The sequence below is a fragment of the Lemur catta genome, chromosome 4 (assembly GCF_020740605.2).
Source record: "Lemur catta isolate mLemCat1 chromosome 4, mLemCat1.pri, whole genome shotgun sequence".
NCBI lineage: Eukaryota > Metazoa > Chordata > Mammalia > Primates > Lemuridae > Lemur > Lemur catta.
The window spans coordinates 32,167,602-32,193,584 of record NC_059131.1 but is presented as its reverse complement, the minus strand read 5'-3'; the positions used below and the strand labels follow the sequence as shown (position 1 = coordinate 32,193,584).

Genomic DNA, 25,983 nt, shown 5'->3' with positions numbered 1-25,983 from the left:
AAATATATTGAAGCTTATTGCACTTCTTTGACATGATTGAGCACCATATTTGGGATTCTTAGACAACACTCTTTAAGAAAAGCAACATAAATGAGATGGCAGCCTTTATCCTAGGACAGTTTCAGTTGGGTTTTTTTTTTGGGTCATATCTTCAGTCTAAATTGCCATATTTTAAAAGTACACTCAAGCATCATGCAGTCCCTGTACAAATGATTTTCACATTATCCACCCTATGAGTCCCTTCAAATAGAGCTAATCATCAAGTATTGAAAATTACACGATTTTTGAGAGCAAATAACCCCAAGGGAAATCTGCATGTGATGTGGAACTGGGATTTCATGTACTCTCATTTCTTTCTCTTAGAGTCAGCAAGCCGTTTACAGATGATTCTGAATGAGATTCAGCCACGAGATACTAATGATTACTTCAGCCAAGCCAAAATATTGACAGAATGTGATAGCTTTGATTTCAAGGACTTGAATTTCACTGTGTCGAAAATCGATACTTCTGTAGAAATCAAAGGTAACATATGTCTAAAATTGATATTATCATGTGTTTAAGTAAAATAAAATGTACAGAATGCCTATTTTATATGGTAAATTAGAGGCTGCAGATCTGTACAGAACATTTCTAGAAAATAAAGTTTCATTAAAATTTGGTTTAGGGGATGATTTGGTTTTAGAAATGAATTTATAAGACTTACCAGAAAAAGCTGGGTGCCATGGCTGCTCATGGTTGTAATCCTAGTACTCTAGGAGGCCAAGGCAGGAGGATAACTTGAGGTCAGTAGTTCAAGGCTGCAGTGAGCTATGATTGTGCCACTGCATCAAGCCAGTGCAGCATATAATGTGCTACAACAAATAATCTTTGAGTGCTAAAACCTCCCTTGACAGCCCAGGTGATAGAAGAGCAGTAATACACGATAAACCTGGGTTTGGGCAGCAGACAACTTCTTCCAGCAGTATGGTTCATTGTCAGCTATGGAATTTCTTGAAGTCAAGCAGCTTTTTAAAGGAAGCAAACCTTATTGCTTAGTAAAATGAGAGCTGCTTTGTTGTACCAAGCTTCCAGAATTCGAGTTCTTACAGCTTGTTTTATGATTAGTTGTTGTTATTGAATTTTCTGTAGTGCTGTAAGAAGTCATCAGAAGCAGTAATTTCTTAGTGATTTATTACATGTTCTGCATTCTCCACTAGATGGGGATGTTGTCTTATGGAAAGTTCTCTTTGTGCTTATTTTTTTTTTTAAATTAAACAAAATAACATATATATCTATTGTAGTAGTTTAGAGGTAAATATGAATTAAAAACAAATTAACGTCTTCTTCTGTTCCCTCCCCAATTCCATGTTTTCTCTCTTCAGTATACAGTATATTTTTTTATACCTTTGCTGTGTATTTATGTATATGTACACTTACTCTTTTAGTTTAGTGGGCTTTTAAAAAATACAAATGGGATTATATTATAAATATCATTTTGTCAACTTGCCTTTTCAATTTAATAGTTCATCTTGGATTTTTTTTTATATCATACTAACATACTCCTAAAACTAGAATAAGAGAGTAAGTAAGGGTAATTGTATCTTACTGACCATGAGATTTAAAGATAATTTTAAAGAAGATTTGTATTTTCCTTTGATTTTAAAAGTTCTGTCCTACTCCTTTACTGATATAACAGCCATCCTCACCAAAATAAAAAAGTATATTTGTTATAGTCATCCATATAATACTTTATGGATGACAAAGAGGCAGAGTTTGTTTCTGATTTTCAAAGTTTAGACTTAAGGTTTGAAATAATATTGTGTTTTATTTTTAAATTTATTTAGAAAATAATAAATTTAAAAAAATACTTAGCATGATTCTTCCTAACACATGCTTGATAAATGTTAGCTTTTTCTCCTGAATAAATATATGACAAATTGGTTTGTTCAAGCAGATTATTCTTGGGGAAATTATGAATAAGCTTGTTCTAAGAAACCTGGGATGTGAGTAATCAAGAGTGTCTAGTGGTATGACAGATTTTTTTTTTTTAAGGTAAAGAAGGAAAAACATGTGATGTAACTGCTCAGATGGTGCTGGTATGTTGTTGGAGAAGCATGAAGGAAGTTGCTTTACTTTTAGGCACACTGTGCCAGCTTCTACCCATGAGATCTGTGCCAGAATCTTCTGATGGATTATTAACAGTGGAGCAGGTAAGGTAGATGTTTATTCCACCAGGTATGATTTCTACTCAATGCATAAATCACAAGCTTTTCTTTAGAACCCAACTTAAAAAAAAGTTTTAAATTTTTCTTGAATAAAATAGTACAACTGCCAGCTGAAGAAAGTTCACGGTAATTTAGAGTGTTAGACTTTGCAATACATTTAAAAACTGGCATTTTTGTAATAGAAATATTTTTATTTTTCTAAGGTATGTAAATAACTGTAGATTTACCTTACCTTTTAAGTGGTATTACTTTAATTTTAATTTTTTCATTTAACATACATAAATTCTATCTGAACTTGTCTATTTAGTAAAACTTCACAAATCTCTAACATTTTACAAAGGAAAAGAGGTAACATACTGGTTGATTATGGATCTCATGTTTCCCACTACATTGATGATAAAGTTGTAGTCACTTTGGTTTTTTTTGGCTGACTTTTATTTTAAGACCACAAAGTTAGTTCACCATCTGGGACTGTTCAAGTGACTTGAGTGCAGTGTTTACAAGAAATTAGCTTACCACAGGCATTTCATTTGGGAATATTTTAGATTTATTAGATTTCTGTTTTTAATTGATTCCCTCTTCCTTTCCATATGGTTTCAACAAATCCGTTTCCCACCGTTTTCCAGCAAAGATATATAACATGTACTTTCATTTTTAACCTTCTTCAAATAAAGATAACTTTTTCCCTAGGGTGTTACAATATTCAAGAACAAAACAAATATTGTAGCATGCTAATGCTGATGATTTCTGTAATAACCACATGACTAGTTCCATGGAAATAATGCTAATTTTTTTTTCTCACACTCTGTGGCTCATGTGCTTGCATCTGGTTAACAGCTGGGCTTATGATGTTGCAAGGCCCTGAGATGAAGAAAGGCAACAGTACACTTCAGGCTTCATTATGTTTCTTATTCTCTTCCAAATCAAATAGGCGTTAGTATCCTAGAGTTACTTGCAGTCATTGCTGGTCACTGGCCGTAGTGCCAATGCCAACATCTTTGCTGAAGAATCCAGCTATGATTAATGATTACTTCACGGATGTTCACCATTTTGCTAAGAAGTAAACATGTGCTAAAGTCCTTTGACTTCTCAACTTCTCTTTCCAAGGACAAGTTAAAACATTTAGTTTTTTGGGTTTGTTGGATAGTGTTTAAAAAACAAATAAAAGGGAACATATTTTGCTTTTACTGTAACTGAGAAAGACCTAAAAACTTCCTGTGAAAATCATTTTGCCTTGATACCTTTTATACAGCACCTAAATCTTATGAATTTAATTTAATTTATGTGGGATAATCATGTTAAAATAGGGAATTAATGTTAGATAAAAGATGTTTATAAAACAAACAACAGTAATAACAAAAGGACAGGCTTTTATAAACCAAACAATTCCTCCAATGACTACTTGCTTGAATAAAAAATAGAATCCTCTGGACATTTCCCTGGTTAAAAATGAATAAGAAAAGAAAATTCTGACCATTTTTTTCTGTGAAACATTAGTTTCCATTCTAATGAGGTCTAGTCATTTTTCCATGTTGCCATTCATGTGGTAACCTCACATGCATAGATGTAAGAAGAAACTAATGACTGAGGGATGAAGAGTATTTGTGATAGCAGTGTTCTAACACTGAAACCTTGGCCTCCGTGGAAAACATTATTCTTGATCTTGTTGATTTTGACTAAAGAAATGTCACAGTTTAGTAGTATTTATTCAATGAAAACCCAAAGCCATCAAAAAATTAGTGTTATTTACATTACTAGAGTATTCCTGCTATTAAACATAAAATTTTGCTCCATGAAATTCCTTTAAATTAAAAATACTTAAATGTACTTAAGTATACTTAGAACTTTAAAGAATTAAAAAATATAAATGACAGAGAAGAACGTCATTTACATTGGAATGGTTGGGCCATACCTGAGGTGTACCCTTCCTTCCAAGGGCATAGTTGCCCTGGCAAAGCTAAGTCTGCTGTGCCTAGTGGCAGAACTACAGTTTTAAGAGTCAACATTTTAGGTGAATGTGACTACCATAGACCTGGAGACACAGAGGCAGTGAAGTGACTTACAGGTAGAATGCTAGCTACCCTAGTGATGGGGGAAAATGTGGAACTTGGATTTCTTATTCCCCAAAATAGTACCTGTGATCTACTTTTTTCTCAATGGATGAAGAAAGCTATTTCATGTGGCTTAAAATACTGATATTCGGCCTGATAGTTTTTTCCACTCCCCCTTCACTCTTGAAAAAGTAATAATAATTCTATTATAATTTGAAATTTGGTAGCTTGAATGCAGAAGACAGGGAATATTTCTTTTGTAGCTCAGTTCCTTGAATACTATCCTGATTTTACAGCCTGTTATTTAAAGGGGTAGGCACTTAAGTCCCACATATATGAGTATAGTTTATAACAGGTAGTGAGATTACAGTTTGGGGATTTTTGTTGCTATATAAGAACTAGTGTTCCTTTGTCATTCTGAGTTTTCAGTGCTATATTCTCAAGTTATTAGAGCTGGAAGGATCATAGAGATGATATTATCCAACTTCCTTGGACAAGAAGAAGCTGAAGCCCTTGGATGTTACCTGGTTTGCCCAAGATCACAAAGGTGGCTTGTGGCAGCTCTGGGACAGGAACCCAATTCTTCTCCTTCCCAGCCTGTGTTCTGACATGCCACAGTGCTGCCTTTGTTCTGAACCGCTCTTTTAATTTTCTATAAATTTAATTTTCCCTATTTCCAGTACTCAGGCAAAGTTTTGCAAGCAACAGGACAGTAAGACGACTTGCGACTGAACTTTTTAGCAAATGATTCATTTCCCTTGATCACTTCTTGTGAAGCACTGTACTCTCACCAGTTTCTCCAAGAGGAGAATGTGTTCATTCAGAGGCATGTCTGAGTTTGCTCCTGCACCGTAATCACGTAATGAAAGGTTCTTTCATAATGTCCCTGTACAAGAAGCAGAGATAAAACCAGCTTTGAGGGATGTAAGTGGAGACCCTTCAAGAGTGAGCAGTGCACACAACCTTATCTCACAACTTCCTGACTAGTTGGTGTGTGTTGAAGTTTCAAGCTTGATGTTTTGCTGATGTAGAGCTTTTGCTTATTACATTTTGTTGGTCCTCTTTCCATGGGATATCTGATACCCAGTGCCTACTCATTTTTTAAAACAACTTCCTCTACCTGGAGTACTGTATCAACTTATGTTTATATATTTTCCCTAACATTCCTAAAAAGTAACTTCTGGGTAGATTTTTCATACCCGCCTCCCCCCTTCTAGTAATTATTGCCACAGAAATGACTTGGATAAAAATAATTTCCAATTATTAGAAATTTGCTATTTTTTAAACTCCTACTTTAGATTCTGTTGTAACTTTCATGATGTACAGGGCTCACTGTGTTGATACATTCCGTCAGTGTCTTTTGTTACTGTTTTAGATTTTCTGTAATGGACTACAAATGGGATGTACATTATTAACATTCATAAGTCTTAAATTGCCTTTTGTATTTTTTTTTTTGCTAACGTTTATTTTTTAGAAATTATGAATAAGCATTGAATTGTGCTGGATACAAGTTACCATTTTAAAGCTTTGAAATGAAGTTGAGCATGTAACCACATCATTTAGTCACCTATTTATTGACTGCTTTACTACAAGGGTGTTGTGGGAACATAAAGGAGTGTATAATATGTGGTTTGTGACTTCAAAGGGTTTAGAAGTATAATAAGGGATAGAAGACAGAAATTCATTTTTGGAAGACTAAATAACAACAGTTAAAATGGCTCACGGTTAAGAATTTGCTAGAAAGCAAAGAATAAACATTCTGGTAAGATGATGTCTGAATACCAGAAACGTATTGCTTTTGTTGTGTAGGAGAATGATGTTTGTGCTTTGAAGAAACCCCACGTGTGTTAGTAAGAAATCCACCATGGTGGACAGTGTACAGTTTAAAACATTATTTTACTGAAGTGTAAACTTTTGTAAAACATCACATTTAACCAAAGTGGAATTAGAAATGACTGTATCTTAGAGTCAAAATTTAAATTAAAGCTTAGAGATTAAGTCTCACTACTTTATAGTATAAAATAAAGATAAAAATGGACCTTTACCAATTGCCAGTTTGTGCCAGGTACTCTGCTAAACACCGAAATGTATAATCTCTTCTATTTCTTACAATAATGCTGTGAAATACTTTCTGGCTGTAGCCCCATTTTATAGGTGAAGGAACTATGTTGTTAATTATCTTACATTAGTAATACGTTTTAAAAATTTACCTTATGTAGATCAAAGGTAAATTAAAATGTATTTACATCCATCTTTTGTGGGTTTTATGCTCTGGATGAGCATTTAGCTCCCTTAATTAGTCTTTTGATGAATATAGATGCCTGGAGACATGGCATGTGTAGCTGTCCTCCCCTGTGGAAATTTGTACCTGTAAATCCATAAAACATGTTAATTTCCTTACAGAGGTAGATTTTATGAAAAGTTAGAAGCAGGATATACTAGTTTTAAAAAGACAATGACTAGAATTTAATTTTAAGAACAGAGAAATCAGTGTTTTGTTTTTTAGTTTTTACCTTAATTTTCTTTAAAAATCCTGAGATGTATATTACTTATCAAAAATTATTTTGTTGGAGGCATCAAACTACCAGACTTCAAAATATACTACAAGGCTGAAGTAACCAAAACAGCATGGTACTGGCATAAAAACAGACACATAGACCAAGGGAACAGAATAGAGAACCCAGAAATTAATGCATGTATCTACAGCCAACTGATTTTTGACAAAAGCACCAAGAATGTTCATTGGGGAAAGGACCATCTCGTCAATAAATGGTGCTAGAAAAACCAAGGTATCCATATGCAAAAAAAAAAACTAGGCCTCCACCTCTCATCCTGTACAAAAATCAACACAAAATGGATTGAAGACCTAAATCTAAGATTTGAAACTATAAAACTACTAGAAGAAAACATTGGGGAAATGCTTAAGACATTGGTCTGGGAAAAGGTTTTATGAATAAGATCTTAAAAGTACAGGGAACAAAACGAAAAATAAGCAGTGGGTTATATCAAACTAAAAAGCTTTTGCACAGCAAAGAAAGCAATCAACAGAGTGAAACCTACCAAATAGGAGAAAATATCTAACAGGGGATTAATATCCAGAATATACAAGGGACTCAAACATCTCAAAAGTGAAAAACCAAATAATTTTACTTAAAAAATGGGTAATGGGTAAATGATCTGAACAGACATTTCTCAAAAGAAATGTCCAACAAATACATGAAAAATGTACATCAATAATCATCAAGGAAATGCAAATCAAAATTAAAATGAGGTATTAATCTCACCCCACTTTGAGTGACTATTATCAAAAAGAGGAAAAACAACAAATACTGGTGAGGATATGGAGAAGAGGGAACTCTTATACGCTGTTGGTGGGAGTGTAAACTAGTACGGCCACTATGGAGAATAGTATGGAAGTTCCTCAAAAAACTACAAATAGGACTACCATATGATCCAAAAACTTCCTTAACTTCATACATACCTACAAAAACAGAACAAGCAAGCACCATATGTAATAGTGAGTTGTTTTTTAAAAATCCACTTAAAATCAGGAACAAGACAAGGATTCCTGCTATCACAACTTCTATTAAGCTCTATTCTAGAGTCCTTAGCCAGCACAATAAAGTAAGAGGAAATGAGAAATATAAAGATATGAAAGGAAAAAACAAAACTCTTACTGTTTGCAGGTGATATTACTTTCATAGACTCTATAATCTACAAATTAATCAAAACAATAGAGTTTAGTAAGATGAGTGAATATAAGATAAATATATAAAAAGCAGTTGCATTTTTTTGTACTAGCAACAAAAAGTTCAAAAAGGTAAATTTTCAATTTATTAACTCATTTTAATACAACAACCTGTGTGCTAAGTACTGTTATTATCCCCAGTTTGTAAATGAGAAAACTGAGACACTGGCCCATGGTCACATGTTTAACTACTCTTCCTACAGTTTATCATCTGTAATGTGTGCAGAACACTAATCTAATCCCTATGCTGACGTAGAAGGTGTTTCTGGGTAAGCATATTTGGGATGTTTGGGGACAGCTTGCCTTTCACCATACTGTGATCTGCTGGGGAGACCTGGATCAAGAGATAGCCCATTCTAGCTTTGCTCCTGAGTTTTGTAAAAAATCTGTATTTTCTAAATCCAGTAACCACCAAATCTAATGGTATAAAAGCCCAATCAGCCTAACGGTTAATTCTATTCAAAATGTTGAAAATGAATTGTCAGTTTTCTTTAAAATAGTCTGGCAGGCTATGATGGCGCATGCCTGTAGTCCCAGCTTCTCTGAGGCTGAGGCAGGAGGATTGCTTGAGCCCAGGAGTTGGAGACTGTGGTGTGCATGATTGCACCTGTGCATAGCCACTGCACCTTAGCCTAGGAAACATAGCAAGACCCCCATCTCTAAAAAATATAAAAATAAAATTAATGGTCATGTTTGTTATTTGTCTAGTCTTGTGTGGAGAAAGACAACATGTAGTAAAGTGATTGGGTGGCATTCTGGCAAATTCCATGGTTCTGACTCAAAGTGAAGCCTATTAGTTTTTCAGGAGGCCCTGTACGCTAAATCTTGCATTATCGTTAACGTTTATGTGTAGTAGTTACTGTTTAATAGATATGGAGTTTCTATTTAGGCAGATGAAAAATTTTTGTAAATGCATGATGGTGATGGTTGCACAAGATTGTGGAATGTCCTTAATGCTACTGAACTGTACACTTAAAAATGGTTAAAATGGTAAATTTTGTTACATGTTTTACCACAATAAAAAAAAATTTAGAAAGAGGGAAAAAAGGGTTAAAATGGTAAATTTTGTTACATGTGTTTCACCACAATAAAAAAAAATTTAGAAAGAGGGAAAAAAGGGTTAAAATGGTAAATTTTGTTACATGTGTTTCACCACAATAAAAAAAAATTTAGAAAGAGGGAAAAAACGGGGCCGGGCACGGTGGCTCACGCCTGTAATCCTAGCCCTCTGGGAGGCCGAGGCAGGTGGATCGCTCGAGGTCAGGAGTTCGAGACCAGCCTGAGCGAGACCCCGTCTCTACTAAAAATAGAAAGAAATTATCTGGCCAACTAAAAATATATATAGAAAAAAATTAGCTGGGCGTGGTGGCGCATGCCTGTAGTCCCAGCTACTCGGGAGGCTGAGGCAGTAGGATCGCTTGAGCCCAAGAGTTTGAGGTTGCTGTGAGCTAGGCTGACATCACGGCACTCACTCTAGCCGGGGCAACAAAGTGAGACTCTGTCTCAAAAAAAAAAAAAAAGGTAATTATTTCACCTAGACCTATGTGTGTAAATATTGTCACTTTGTGTAGTTTGCTGTTGGGGTTTAATGATTGAGCTAACAAATGACACATTGAGGTTTGTGAAGCTAGCAGAGGGAGGCAGTTCTAATGCAGTAGGTACCAATGGTTGACTCTGGAGCCAGACTGCCTGGGTCATACGGGAGCATACTGCTTTCTTGCTGTGTGACCTTGGATAAGTTTCTTAGTCTTTCTGGGCCTCAGTTTCCCCATTGTGAAGTAGGGTTAATGATGTATTTATTTCATGGAATTATTGTGAGGATTAAATGAGATGTTATAAAAATGCTTAAAACATTACCTATTACATGGTAGTGCTAACTGGATGGACCTGGGTTCCATATGATATTACTGATATAAATATATCCGTAAATGTAAGCATAAATTCAACATTTGTTTTTTATTTTTTTTTTTAAGGTAAAAGAAATAGGAGATTACTTTAAACAACACCTTTTACAGTCCAGGCACAGAGGAGCATTTGAACTGGCTTATACTGGTTTTGTGAAACTCACTGAAATACTAAACAGGTAAAACAAATATCCTTTTGTATACATTTTGAAAAGACTAAATGTACAAACCATGTGCTTGGAGTAGAATTTAGTTGTGTCTATTGATGTTTAAAAGGATCAGACTTGGTTGGCTACAAAAGTCTTGGAAGAAATTGTTTTCTTAGGTTTCATTGTATGATTTACTGCAGATGATTGAGTGAAATGTCCAAACTGAATTGCTCTCTCCTTGAAAGGTGATTTGAAGAAAACTCAAAAGATTTTGCTAAAAATAACTTTGAAATTACTATTTCTTTTCATTGGATGAAATGAACATTATGTTTGTTTGAAAATTACTTGGCATTGCAAATAAAATAAGAAGCCCTGCAGTTTTTTTGAGTTGTACGTGTTACACTTCAGGAAGAAACACTTCAGGATTTTCTCTTTTCTTTGTAATTTTATCTTATAGAAAAATTTAAAAGAATAATAAGTAGACCAAGAAGTATAAGATTTTTTTCCTCTTACTTGGAAAAAGATAGATTTCATATATTTCACCAAATGTATTTTTTTTGACATTATAGTTACTGATAATCTCATTCATTCATATAATAGATTTCCTCCAAAGAGCTTGTGAGGAAACCTTAAATTACTTAATGACTAAGTGTTCATGTCAAGTGTTCTCTAAATAAAAGGTAGTATTTTCCAGGAAAACATTTCCATTGCCTGGAAACTTTTTGAAATGAAGCAGAGTTCTGCCAGCCTTGTAGCCTCAGCAAACATTTTATTTTGGGCTTTCAAGACATCTACTCCTTGAATATTTTTGAAACTTTTTTTTTTCACACTCCTGGTAAAAACACTTATAAAACATTTTGGCAGTTATGGGCTGCACAAAATGTCTTTAAATGATACTTTAAAAAAAATGTCCCTGACATTAAACTGCTGACCTTGAAAATATTTTATCTTTTCAACTCTTTGTTTCTAGTGTAGACATGACTTATGAATATTTTTTTCTCACAAGGTAGCATATACTCCACTCCCTTCAAGTCAGTTAACAAATATATTGAATATTAGATGTGTGCTTAGTACTGTGCATGGTTTGGAAGATACAATACTTTTTTATAAGACAAGATTCCTGTTATTACAGAGTTTATGGTTTAGTTTGGGAAATAAGCAGAGATGAAATTCATAATATTTAACAAAAGATATGTCATGAGCACTGACTGGCCAGAACAGACACTGGCTGTAAGCACCCAGCATCACTGTCTGGGTGTGTGTTGACTGAATACCACACTGGAACGTAAGATGAACACATTGGAACAAGATAAAACTGTCAAATTTTGGGTGAAATTTGTAAATTCTATAGGGACATCAAAGAGTGAAAACAAAAGGAGTAGGCTGGTAGGGCTTCATGGAGTGGGTGAGGAGGAGAAAACATAGTAAGTGTTCAGAGGCTAGAATCAACATGGCTTATTGTTAGGTGAATAAATAAGCCAGCTTTCCTGTAGCAGTGGTGCTGGTGGTGGGGTTAGTAAGACATACCAGAGAAGTGGATAGATTGAGGCCAAATTATGGAGTACCTTGAAGGTAGATTGCTGTATTCAGGATGGAGAGAGACAGCAAACATTTTTGATCAAAATGGATCATAGGAGGCATCACAGAATAGAGGAATAGCAGTGATCTGTGACTCAAGCTCTTAGGTCTGTGTATATCCATTCCACTTATTCACTCTGAGATTATACAAAAATTAACCTCCTAGCCTTTGATATCTTCATTTCTAAAGTGAGGATAAGAATATTTGCTGTATTGGCAGATCTCTTGCTTTTGCTATATGGATCAAATAGAACAGATATTTACGAAGACCCTTTTGCATGTAGAATTTCCTACAAATGTAAAACATTATAAGATGGATGTTGATTGTGGGGTTGGTGGGGGTATAAGTAGTTTTTTGGTTGGAAGTTTTAGGTTAGATAGATTGTAATGACAGATTATGGTGAGGAGAACCTGGAATCAGTTGTAACAGTGTAGATCTGAGATGATGAGGGCTTCTTCTTTAATGATGGCTCTGGGAATGGAGACAAAGATGTGGTGTTTTAGTTAACATTTGGCCCCATGTATTAATACTAACAGCTCCACACATGATTTATTGAATGCCTAGAAGGAAAGCCATGAGCACATTTTATTACATTTCATGATTTTGTGTGTTAAGAATTAGGGCAGGGCTCAGCTGGACAATGTTTTCCGGGTATTTATTGAGTTCAATTGGTGACATTCAACTGGCAGATGCACTGGTCACAAGGGATCCAAGACAGCTTCACTCACATTTATGGCACCTTAGTGGGGATAGCTACATGACTGGGTCTATTTTGGGACTACATGTGGCCTTTCACTTAGCATAACAGTCTTGAGGTAGATGAAATTCTTATATGGCAGCAGGCTTCCCCCAGAGGGAATATCCCAAGGGAACCAAGAAGAAGCTGTATGGTCTTTTCTGACTTAGCCGTGGAAGGTCCATGACATTGCTTCAGTCATATTCCTTTGGTTATAGGTGAGTCTTTAGACCAGCCCAATTCAATCTACCTTTTGATAGCAAAGTGGCAAGATCATACTGTAATTGTATATGTGGATGAGAGATAATGTGGTGGCCATCTGTGAAAAATGCAATCTGCCACATGAACCAACTGAAGTGGGTAATAGAGGTCATTAGGGAGCTCACAGTTGCTCCTATGGTTTTGAGTCCTGGTCACCAGAAAAATGGGATTGATGTTAACAAAGCCAAGAAAACTGAAAGAGAGAATTGGTTTGATAAAGATGAATAAGTTTGTTTTGTATGTGTGCATGAGATAATGATGGCATATCCTGGTTGGAAATATTTCAGTTAGCTGTTGGAGATAGGGGATTAGTTTGGATGATGTAACTGAAACAGATGTAGATTTGTGAGTTGTCGCTGTAAACATCATAGTAGGATTGCAGCGTTTAGAGGGGAGAATAAAAGGAGAAAAGAACAGAGGACTAAGGACTGGGACTTTTGAACAATCGGTCATATGGTACAGTTGAAGGCATTCCAAATAAATGGAATGGGGAGACTAGGGAAGGCCTAGTGCCTGGTATCTTAGCCACTCCTAGTCTACTCTAAAGATTTCCTCATGGCTGTCAGTATTGGCTTTTAACCAACCTATTATGAGTTCTCAACTGTTGATAACAAACCTAGTGGCTCTTGATCCCTTTGGAGACATTTCAAATCTGCTGAACAGAATGTTTTGCAGAGAACATCTTTACAGTGTGTGTGGCTTCCTTTTGTTTGGTTTTTATTTTTAAAAGAAAATTTGTTTCTTTTGGACTACTTTTGAAAGCTTTTTACGAGCTCTTAAGTTATAAAAAAGTTGTTTAGGCACACAACATTTAAAAAGTTTGCAAAGAAATCTGGGCATTCATGAAAATCCACAGAAATGGAGGCCAACTGCTGGCCACCTCTTGAACTACAGCTGTGTTAAGGAAGGAAGCACTTAGAGAGATTAATGGATAAATAACCGAAGAGTTAAACATTAGCCACATTGTTTGAATTGGTTTTTAATAGGATTATTCAAAATGTCTTCAAATATAAACTGACTTCACTATTAAACAATCATCTAAGAGTAAGTAGGGATGGGAGACACTATTGTTTCTTCTGGGAATCTTTTGAAAGCAACACTTGCAAATACACACATGCACAAACAGTATGTTGAGTTAATTTTCTGTAATCTTTCTGATTTCCTTATATAATGCTTTCTATTTAGAATTTGATGAAATATTCTTACTCTTTAAAAAACATAAGTACCTACCTGCGCATAATTACCTACCTAAGCTTTTGATTGGAGTAATTAAGTGCATTAAAGTCGTAACTCTAAATTCAAGTTTCTGATGAAATCCATATTTGCTCATTTATTCTCTATGACTTTAGTATTTGAAGTTGTTCTTTCAATGAAAATTAACAGAATCCTAAACTAAAGTGTTAAGTTGGGGAATCTAACTTTCATTTGTCCAACCATAAAGTATAACTATAAGGGGGGGACAAAATTATTGATTATAATTCTAAATCCAGAAGGGAGATTTATGAGTACTTCATGTTGTCTTTTCATATACTTGAATTGCTCTGCTTATTGAAATATAGCTTAATCTATAAATATTTATTGCAATAATTATAATCATTTTCACATTATTGGTCTGAAAAAATGAACTGGTGACATTTAGCAGTTTTTGTCATAAAATATTAGTGCTGACTCATGGATGTTAACAATTATGGTACATAGAAGTAATTTAAATATGTATTTAAACTTTCATCAGTTAATTATAGCTACTACAATTCAAATGCAACAGAAAATTTTTTATGAACAATTGAAGTGATTCAGTTGTCTCATAAAACAATTTCAGTAAATAGTAAAAAAATAATTTTCTCTACCTTTCTGGAGAATGAAAGACCAGGTCTCTAAAGAATATGTAATTGAGCAAAAATAAATGTAGAATGTAAATATATGAGATTTGGGGAAATGTCATTCAATTCTGAATGAAAGAATAAGTAATCTTGTCTAAACTTCTATTTACATTTCATTTGACAAATGTGTCTAAGACACTTCTCACTGAGTGTTCTATGAATTTTATTTGAGTTGTTAATAATTAAATAAAGAATAACTAAGTGAAGAGTTATCCTGGGGAGCCATATTAATTCTTTATAGAGAGAAAAAATCATTTTAATTTCCCATTTCTATAGTGGATTAAAAGGATGGGGGCAACTAGAATTAGAATGTCTCTTGATATTTAAATTCGAAGTCTTTGTGGTTTTGTTTTATTACTTGTTAGTGATCTCCGAGTTTTTATTTTTATTTTTAAGCCTACTCCTATAGGTGAGTCAGATATTACCTTCCTTCTGGAAATTTGAACACTCATTTTTAAAGTCCTCACAATGCTTTGTCATTTAGACATGATAGCAGAGGAAACTTGTTCTCAGTAACCTCTATCCCAGCTTTTTTAGTAAAGTTTTAGAGTTTTTTAGTATTAATTTTTTCTCCTTGATCTCAGAGAATGGTTGTATTAAATATTAAGTGAACCAACGGTCTGGTACATCCTCCCAGCCTCTTTTTTTAATCCCCCCATCTTGCCCTTCTCCCCGTGGCCCTCTGATTGGTAATTCAATTTAGATTTGGTCATTGTTATTATTGCCTGTGTCTGCCCTGAGGCTTCAAAATAGCCCCCTGATGTTTTAGCCTGCAGTAAGCCTCCATGGTATTTGATGGTGGTGAGGGAGGTTAAGATGCCTTCTGTTGATATGTGGCTTTCTCACTGGATCTCATTTGGGCAAATCATTTTTCAGGCTTAAAGTTTCTCCATGCTTCAGGGTTATGTTCCCTTTTTAAAATGTGCACACACAGGCACACAGTCTTCCTGCACACATCTGTTAGTGTTTAGTTTAATTGAAATAATAAACATGAACCTTGAAATAATAAACATAATACTTGACCAAAGAATGAATGGAGTGGAGAATTTAGCTTATGAAATAATTGGAGATCAGAAAAATCTCTATGTTAGGGAAAATAACCATTTTTAAAGAGTTTGAGGAAATGAAGGTAACATTTTTCAATTAACAATAGTAATATGACTAATTGGAACTCAAGAAAAACTAGCTCTGTGTTACTGTACATGGGTGGATGGATGAAGCCAATTGGAGAGCCACTTTGTAGTCAGGGAAGCTGATTTATTGGTACAAAATAGTCTAATGACCAATTAGTTGGGTATACAGCGTAAGTAATTTGATTTTAGTCTGCAGGTTTTATGCTTATCTAAGAATATTTATCTGCTATGAGTGAGATAGCTCTGTGGATAGAAGTTGGACTAATCTGTTTATAGAACAATAATTTGCTTCAGTGATCTGTTCAAGACAACAGAAGGGTCTGAACACCAGCTATAGCCTGGCCTGTTCATTTCTGTTACTTTTAGTAGGGGCTCAGGCCATATAGCATTTAGTATAGGAAAACAACAACAGAACTCCCTAACTCTTTCCTGTCAGCTTTTATTTATTTTTAATTAAAAAAATTTTTTTTTTGTTTTTAAAATTTCTACTCATTGTATAATACAGTGCTGTTTTCTAGTTTCTAATTGAGAAAGTCTGGGGATTTCCAGAATGAAAGATTGGGGGAACTTGGATACATTTTTAGTGAGCTTCTTTTAGAACTGGTAAACTGATCTTATAGAAGTATTTTGTAGATTAACAACGTTTAGTGTTAGTGGGTTGTTTATGATGAACTTTGAACCCCTTGTAAGAAATTTGCAATTTTGTGATGTACTCAGAAGCTAAGGACACTGTATTTTGTATAAATTTGACATGATAGTCAAATAAAAGAAAAGAGCCTTCAGACAAAGGGGGTGTCTTCTCTTTTAGTGGAGAGGCATTCACTAACAGAAGCAGGATGTTGGAGTTCCCTGTGGCTGTGGTTGGTGACTGCATAGAGTTCGCACAAAGAACCAAGGACTGCTTCACTTAGGAAGCTTTCCCTTTTCCTTGGTGACTCCTGGATGAGAAACTAAGATTTGGTGCATTGTTCTTGGGAGCCTTGCATGGTTCCATTTTTACCTTTCAATTTCTTCATTATCATAAATACCTGTTATTGTCATAAACACCAGCTACTCTGAAGTTTTGAAATTGCTTCCTTATAAAGTACTCTTTCTTTGCTGGGGAGTAGACAGAAGGTTCATTGAATAGTCAGAACTGTAGATTAGGGTATTGTGTTTTTTATAGGCACAGTGACCTCACCATTGAAAAGCCTTTCAGTCCCAGCCCCTCTTTTCTACAGCTGGTTTTTCAATTTTGTGCCTACCTGAAAGCACAGCTAATGTCCAGCAGCTAGCACCAACATTGGTCCTTATTTAATCATTCAACAGAAGATTCCTTGAACATCTACTGTGTGCCACATGCTGTGTTAGATGAGCTCTCTTTGACCCTTGAGTATGATGTGGTAGGTCAGAGTTATTGTGAACCTGGAGACAATTACTAGGGTCTAAATAAGACATATTTTACTCTGTGGAACTAAGTCAGGCACAAGGGACTAAAGCTTATGTGGGGCCACAATGAGGTGTTTTGGGGACATTCTCATCAGGAGCTTTTGATATTTATATATTTTAGGGTCATTGCCTTCTCTGTTTGTAACAGTAACCCAGGAAATAATGTCTCATTGAATTTTCAAAGCATTTTTTAACAATTTCATTTTCATTCTTAGGCACTGAGAAATCAAGTGATTTGTCCATGGCCACATGACTAGTTGGTGACAGAGCCAGCTCTAGAATCCAGATGTTTTTCTGGGACTTTATGATGTTTCAGAGATTAGCAGTTCAATAAAAATTTATTAATCATTGCTTTATAATAAGGAAATATGATAGGCACTATAAAGCATAAAAATACTGGTAAAACACAGCCCTGTTCTTAGAGGAATTTCCAGCCTAGCATTTTAATATTTGGGAGTAGATAAGTAAATTAAATAATTTATAAGGCAGAAATTAAAGACCAAGACAAGGTTCACTTACTGAGCTATCTGTCCTGGGTGAGGGGAAGAATAATGAATGCCAATAACAAAAAAAAACAGGCAAGAAAAAAGGCCTGGTGGCAAGGAGAGTAATGCTTTAGACATGTTGAGTTTGAGGTGGTGATGGGAGGCTACTTAGGTAGCAGAATAGCAGACAGTTGGAAATACAAGTCAGGAGATTGGGAGAGGGTTCAGTGTTGGAGATAGAGCGACCCAGGACACCTTCGGTTTTTCAGCAGTGGAAGTCCAGCATTCTGGGAAATTCCTCATCCCAGGCAAATAGGGACCGTTGGTCACTGTGACTGGAGGTATATATTTGAAAGTCCGCCAAACAGGAAATAGTTGAAGCCTAACGAGCCTTAAGAGAGAAGGGTAAAGATTATAACTTTGGATTAAATGTATATCTATTGTTAAAACTTACTTAGCTGGATGTGGTGATGCGTGCGCCTATAGTCCCAGCTTCTCGGGAGGCTGAGGCAGGAGGATGACTTGAGTTTGAGGTTACAGTGAGCTATGATTGTGCCACTGACCTCTAGCCTAGGCAACCGTAGCCAGTGAACTCTAGCCTAGGCAACAGAGTGAGACCTTGTCTCAAAAAAAAAAAAAAAAAAGAAAGAAAGAAAGAAAAGAAAATAAGGAAGAGTGCAGAAGCTCACACCTGTAATTCTAACACTTTGGGAGGCCAAGGCAGGAGGATTGCTTGAGGTCAGGAGTTTGAGACCAGCCTGAGTAACATAATGAGACCCTGTCTCTACAAAAAAAAAAAAGCCAACCAACCAAACAAACAAAAACGTAGCCAGGAGTGGTAGTGTGTGCCTGTAGTTCCAGGTACTCAGGAGGATCTCTTGAAGCCAGGAGTTTGAGGCGACAGCGAGCTGTGATGATGCCACTGCACTCTGGGTAGCAGAGTGAGACCCTGTCTCAAAAAACAAACAAAAAAGCCAATCTCCCCCTCCCCAGAAACATTGGTCATATAAAACATATTAATAGTTTTATTAATTCTGCCCATGTTCACAAGTATACAAACCTTAGTTAAATAACACTTTACATGAATCTGAACTATACTGGGTTTAGAAGCCTATATTTGTTTTTGTTCTTGAATCTTGGGAAAAAAATTATCTCTTAGGCAGCATTTAGGTTAATACAGTTAATTTTGATAGGCTACATGGGGATTTCAGTAGAAAATATCTTTGTATGAATGCTATGACCTTGGAGATGTACTGAATCTGTTTATACCTGTTTCAGGAGACCAAGCAGCTGAATGACCTGCTGGTTCTGGCGGTGATACCTCCTGTCATTGGAAAACACTTTTATTTATACTTTTTTTTCTAATTATTATACCCTCTTTCTTTGTCAACCTGGTTTATTAGAATGGCACACTCAATGGGGTTGGTAAATTATATGTTATTCATTTATTCAACAAATATTTATTTAACTCCCTATTAGGTGCCAGGCCCTGTTCTAGGTGCTGGGAATAGAGAAATGGACAGGAGAGAGTATGTCCTTGATACTGGAGTTTTGTTTTATTTTATTTCATGTTATTTTTATCTTTTTTCTTTTGAGACACTCTGTCACCTAGGCTGGAGTGCAGTGGTGAGATCATAGCTTATTGTAACCTCAAACTCCTGGGCTCAAGTGATCCTCCTGCCTCAGTCTCCTGAGTTGCTGGGACTAAAGATGTACACTGCTATGCCTGTTCTAATTTTTTATTATTATTATTTTTGTAGAGATGGGGTCTTGCTGTGTCACCCAGGCTGGTCTCTAATTCCTGGCCTCAAGTGGTCCTCCCTCATTGGCCTCCCAGAGTGCTGGGATTATAGGCATGAGCCACCACTCCTGGCTGGAGCTTTTATTTTAAACGAAATATAGAAAATGATAAGAAACTAAAAAGAAAAACAGAGAAAATAATAAGAAATTATCTGATAGCAAAATGTGTTTTGATGGGATGAAATTCAGTGGTAAGGAAAAGTCTCTCTTTCCTCCTTAAGTAATATTTCAGTCAAGGCCTGAATGATAAGAAGCAGCAGCTTTCTGGAGAAGAGTTTTTCAGGCAATGAGAACAGCTAGTGCAAAAGTCCTTGGCGTATTAAAGAACAGAATGATGTAAGGTGAAGTTGATGTAAGATGAGATTGTCCTAATATGTAGGGCTTTGTGAGCCAAGATAAGAAGTTTGGATTTTGTGCCTGCTTGAAATCTTTTTGTTTTCTGAGAGTCTCCAACGACATGGTTATAAAAATAAAAGATATCTTGGGAATTGTATCAACGTTAACACATATGGACCCTAGTAAGCAGCTTTAAGGTTATGAACAAATAAAGTACTCGTGTGTATGATGGAGTTGCATGGAAGTGAGGAGGGCATTGGATGAGAAATTGAGAATTTATGTATTCTCATGAATATATAAAATAAATGAAGGTAAAGTTTCTGTTCCCAGAAAGTATACTATTCCTCTCTAAGCTACCTTTATCCTCCTGACATTTTTCCTACCTGTACTTGGAACCTTAGATCAGTTTGTTCAATGTCATCAGTAGATGATTTTACATTAGTTCGTGGAATATTTAAAGCATGTAGCTTTTGAAAGCAAATGCCTCTTTTTTATGATGTAGATAAATTTTCGTCTTCTAAATCTAAAGGATATGCTGCTTCAACCCTCCCCCAGTTCAAAGTCAGTAGACTATATTATTCTTTTTATGTAATAGACAGCTAAAAGCTTTGCTTTGTAAATCTTTGGACTTTGGTGAGTGTTTGAGAAAAATGGAATTCCTCGTAACAACATTAATATAGTAGAAGTTTAGAGGTCATTCTAATATTATCAGATTATCTTACCATCTACTTTGCTGAAAAGTTTTACTTTTAAAAGTATGTAGATGGGTAAATGTTTTTCAGTTTCATCTGTATGGAAGAATACTGCTCTTATGTCTTTGTATTTGTGTTTTAGACCCGTACTAATCATCACCCCCTGCCCCCCGCCCCGCTTTGGTTGCCTGTGTATCATTTACTCTGATATGTGTTGTGTAGCGTTTTAGGAATCTAAAAACACATTATTCTGAGTAGACAATCTAAGAGTTTGTTATTGTTGAAATTATTATTTATTATTGTTTTCATTCAGATGATGATGGTGATGACTAAAGATCTTGAGTAAACACATATCATTTACTTTGTATCAAGGTTAGGGACAAATTCAGGTCCCCAAAACAAACTCATTTTTATCTTGGCATTATTTAGAATTATTTAAATGGTCGGCAAATGAAAAATAAGGAAAGGGAAATAAAGAACCATGGTAAGGGAAAAGTTTATTAAAAATTAGCAAATATATAGTTTTGTTTTTATTGATATTTTTCTCAACACAATTACTTTTTGAATGAATTTTCTTTTGGAGTCATTCTTAAATTTAACAAAATGAAAGTCTCTATTTTGGGCGAGAGAAAAGATTTTCTTCCCTTTTGTACTAAAAGCCCTTAGTGATAACAGCTTGGTAAATAAATTATTATATGGTAAATAAAGATATTGGCAGAGGCTTGCACTTACTCAGTTGAGGTTACACATTATTAGTTTCCTGGAAGTTGAGTCTTGGTACTTTTCTGGGAATTTTATTTCATATATTGGCTTTAAATGCACTTCATATTTAAATGTGAAATTAGTTTTGTGTTTGCAGGTGAAATAATTTCTTTAGGATACCATGAATCATTCAGTTAATGTAAGAAAATAGTAACAGTAGTAGACTTACCCAGTTCCCCAAGGGAGTTGGAGTACCTACAAAATGAATGAAATACGGTTCACTTCAAGAGTCAGTCACAAATGGTTTTATCCACTGAGTGGATTTTCTAAAGGATATTTTAATTTTTCGGCTAGCTTTCCATCCATGTTACTCAGTTTGTTTAGAAATACTTTAACCTCCACCTTAATAGTTGCTGTTCAGAGATTAAAATCAATCTGAAAGGTAACCTGAATGAAACATGATTAGGAAAATAATTTCTTAAAAACAATATACTCTGATAATACATTCCAAAGCCACTTGAAAATGCTTTCTGAATTATGTGCTTTTCGGAATTTTTACTTTGCTGTTCTGTTTTTAGGGCATAGCATAATACAAAACAACTAGTAGGTGTTTAATAATCCTCTTTTAAAATAAAAGAATGAAATCCATGGAAGCAAATAATAGAGAGTTGATAGTATCTTTATCATGAACCAGATTAAGCCAAATGTGTAACTGAGCATTTAGGGCAGGCACCTTGAAATAATGCCTTTTGATTAAGCAAGGGTTTTGGTGTCAATCTGCATTTTAATTCTCTCTTTGCCATGTATTTGCTATGTAACCGTGGCCAAAATTATTTAACTTTCTCTTCCCTAACCCCTTATTTTACCCAGTTTTAAAAAATTAGTGTGAAATATTTGAATGTGTAACAACAGTTGTATAGCTACAATGTAAATACCTGGAGAAGAACATTCAAGGCAGAGAGAATGTCAGGTGCAAAAGTCCTGAGAGGCATGGATTTAGGATATTTAAAGAACTTTGGGTAAACCATTTATGACTGGAGTGATGTGAGCAAGGGAAAGAGTTGTAGAAGATGAGATCAGAGAGGTAATGGGGACTTGACAGTCTAAGATACTGTGTAAGGACTTTGACTTTTACTCTGAATAATATAGGGAGCCATTGGAGGGTTTGTGAACAGAAGAGTAATATGATCTGGCCTTTTAAAAGGATTACTCTGCTGTGTTCAAATAGATTATAATAGTGAAAGCAGAAAGACCAGTTAGGAGGTTACAGTATACTATACTATACTTCAGGAAGGAGATGGTGATGGCTTGGAAAGTGGTAGAGAGTGAAAAGTGATCTGAATCTGGATGTAATTTGAAGGTAGGGCAAACAAAATGTGTTGACAGATTAGATTTGGTATTTAACACTAAGAATGACTACATAGTTTTTGGCCTGAGCCTCTGAAGAGATAGATTTGTTACTCATTTATTAGGATGGGGAAGGCTGTGGGTAAAGTAGGTTTTTGGAGGAAGATCAGGAGTTTACTTTGGGTCATGTTAAGTTTGAGATGTCTAGTAGGCACCCCATTGAGACTACTCTGGGTTTACTTAACTGTGCCGAAATACATCGTTTAGAATTTCTTTTAGTGAGAGTCTTTGGGAGGAAGTTTTACTCTTCATATATTTCAAATTATCTTCCTCTTACCTCCACTTTTGAATGTAGTTTAACAGATTATAGGATTCTGGTTGACAGTTATTTTCCTTCAATGCTTTTATTATTGCCAGTGAGAAACTTGTCTTTGGTATAATTGATGTTCCTTTGTAGATAACCTATTTTTTGCTTAAATCTCTTGTGGTTTTTTGGGGTTTTTTTTTGTTTTTTGGTGACAATTTCACTATGCTATGTCTAGGTATGGATTTTTTTACTTGGAATAGGTTCTTGGAATGTATATTGAATCTGAGCCCTTTGATTTTCTTCAATAGTGCAAAATTTATAAATACCATTTCTTTGAGCATTTTTTTCTAATAGTCATTCTATTCCTGTTTTCTGTAACTCCTGTTAGATTTATGTTTGATTCTTTCAAACTATCCCATATATACACATATATACACACGGTATATATTTTATATTTTTGTTATTCTGTATACTATTTTGGGTAAATTTTCCAGAAAACTGTCATGTAAGTTACTGATTCCCTAGAATTCATCTTATCTGTTGTTTTTTTAAATTTTGAAAGTATATTTTTATTTCCAGTATTTCTAATATCTTTATTAGATATTGTTCTTACTTCAGTATGGCCTATTTTTTATAATTTCTTGCTTTTCTTAAATAGAAATTATTCCTTCATTTATCTCTTGAGTAGATAAACATAGTTTAAGGTTTTTGTCAGACTGCTCCATAAAATTAGTATCATATGGAGTGAATTTATGTTCTGTTACTGATTTTTTAGATTATCTTTCTTAATATAAAATTTATATCTGTATCTTGAATTTTGGGTTGCTGTCTATGATTGGGAGCCTTTTTCTTTTTTCTTTCTTTCTTTCTCTCTCTCCCTTTCTCTCTTTTCTTTCTTTTCTTTTCCCTCCCTCCCTTCCTTCCTTTTTTTCTTTTCTTTTCTTTTCTTTTCTTTTCTTTTCTTTTCTTTTCTTTTCTTTTCTTTTCTTTTCTTTTCTTTTTTCTTTTCTTCTCTCTCCCTCCTCTCCTCTCCTCTTCTCTTCTCTTCTCCTCTTCTTGATTCATTCCCCTCTATCAGAGGAACTAGATTAGATAGTGGTATTTTGGGTTTGCCACTCCACGGTGATATGGGGATATCACACACAGATATAGTCACAGAGTTAGAAGTCAGCCTGGTTCAGAGGCTCCCTATGCCTCTGGCTTTTCCTACTAGTGCAGCTCTTGGCAATAGCCCTTTTTCAGTCTCTTTCCATGAGGGAGGAGGTAAGTGAAATTCCCTGTCTTACCCCATAGGAACAGACTTCTTGGCCACCACTGCTGCTTCTGAATCTGTAACCCAGCGGGTCTCTGGTATCAACACACTCGCTGCTTTGCATTTCTAATCAGTTTTACACAGATGATTATTTTATTTTTGAACTCAAATGGTTTTGGGGTTTCTATTTGTATATTTTGGGTATTATGAATGTGTGTTATGTGTTGGGGGGATGTCCTGTCAAAATGGAAACCCAGCTGTTTCATCTCTATCAGAAATTCCATTAACTCTTTAAAACTTGCTTTTCTCATAACAATAATTATTATCTATTAATCTATTATTATTAACTATCAAGAACTTATTAAACATATTAGAAGAATTAACTAATCTTCTCCACAACCTTCATTTTATAGTAAAGTGGGAAATGGAGTTTAGTAGTTTGCCTTGAATCATACAGCCATTAGGCGGCAGAGAAAGGATTCTAACCCAGCTAACTTGACTCCATAGTCTGCGTTCCTAACCATTGTGATATACTCTCTCTTATCTACCAGTTGGGCAAAATAATACCTTCTCACAATTTGTTGTAAGAATGAAGTAAAATGTGAAAAGCCTGATGCCAAGCCTGATGTCATACCTGACATATAATAGGCATTCAGTAGATATTTGTTTTTCTTTCTTTTGTGCTAGGCAAATATATTTCCAGTATGATGATTTAAATGTGTAAACTAGGTTTTGTTTAAGATATAGCATGTTTCATTTTAGTAAAAAGGGTGAGAGTTCTGTTATTGGACTAAATTCTCTTGTATGGCTCTGGGGGCAGGACTGGCCCGGGAGAGGTGCAGAGCTAAGAAACAAGGGAATCAGAGGAATAGGATCCAATGGCAACATCCAGATTGGAAACCGGACAGTTAAAGGATTCTGAAGAAAAGCTGGTTTGATCCTGGGGAATTCCAGAGCAGAACAAGAAGGTTTGGACTAAATGGAAGGAGCTGGTGCCTGGAGCATTTCCCAGAGCTCCTAGGGTTCCTGGGTCCTTGGCAATGGGCAGAGAGGGCTCTGTTGAGGGCACTTGGCAAGCCTTGACCTTGTAGAACATTCTTCTGGCCTTTGTTTTCAAATTCCCCAAGTTGACAAGGAGCATTTGGTCTTTAGTATGCAATACTCAAGGGAATAAATAGGCCTGGTTAACTGTTTACAGTTATACTAGCCAAGAATCTAAATCAGAGAATTGCCTCTGGGGCCTTGACTTAGCTCTTTCTCCATTCATCTCATCTCCTACTTCCTCAATTCCACATATATGGGCCTTCTACCATTCTGCCTTCAAAGTCCAGCTCAAATTCCACTCCTTCCATGACACAGAACTGATCCCCTGTACACCTTATACTAGTAGTTGCTTCAAGTAAATTAGAAGCTTAGAGAAAGGAAAGGTCCTTGTGAGATGCAGTATTTGGAGGGAGTTTCATCAGTTTGGATCAATAGGGATATATGTGGAGACTCATGAGCAAATGCTTAGTTGGGAATATGGGGTGTTTGGGGAGGTGTGTTTTTTGTTGTTGTTGTTTGTGTGTTTTGCATGTTAATATGGGAACCAGCAAAGAGAACAGCCTTATTAGAACAGACGGTTTGGGTAGGAATTTGGAAAAGTTAAGTTTAGATTTAATTAGGAGGGTAGGGTCCAGATTATAGACAACCTTTCAAGCTAGAAGGTTTGATCAAGATAGAAGAGGGGTTAGATAGATCAAGATTTGGTCAATAGTCAAGAGCCATTGTAAGTTCATGCAAGGGAAGGGTGATGCATGGTGAGATAGCTTACTCCGATCCCAGATGTCTGACTTTTTGGATTGGTCTGTTTTGCTAGAACCTCTGTGTGTGTCAGGGAGGCCCAGGAGAAAGGCTCACTGACAGTGTTGTGGAGCATTATTGAACTGGTATTTAGTGTCCTTGTATTTCAGTGCACTTAATAGGAAATTAAGGAAATAGGAAAGTGTT

At 35.4% G+C, this 25,983-nt stretch overlaps 1 protein-coding gene across 1 annotated transcript in view; it reads left to right on the top strand.

The window, feature by feature from the left end:
* Positions 1 to 25,983, top strand: part of THADA (THADA armadillo repeat containing) — a 298,298-nt gene that overhangs the window by 38,170 nt on the left and 234,145 nt on the right. Inside the window, exons 21-23 of the mRNA XM_045549490.1 lie at positions 364 to 522; positions 2,032 to 2,189; positions 9,977 to 10,086. Of these exons, the coding sequence (XP_045405446.1) occupies positions 364 to 522; positions 2,032 to 2,189; positions 9,977 to 10,086 (427 nt within the window). The remainder of the gene's footprint in view (positions 1 to 363; positions 523 to 2,031; positions 2,190 to 9,976; positions 10,087 to 25,983) is intronic.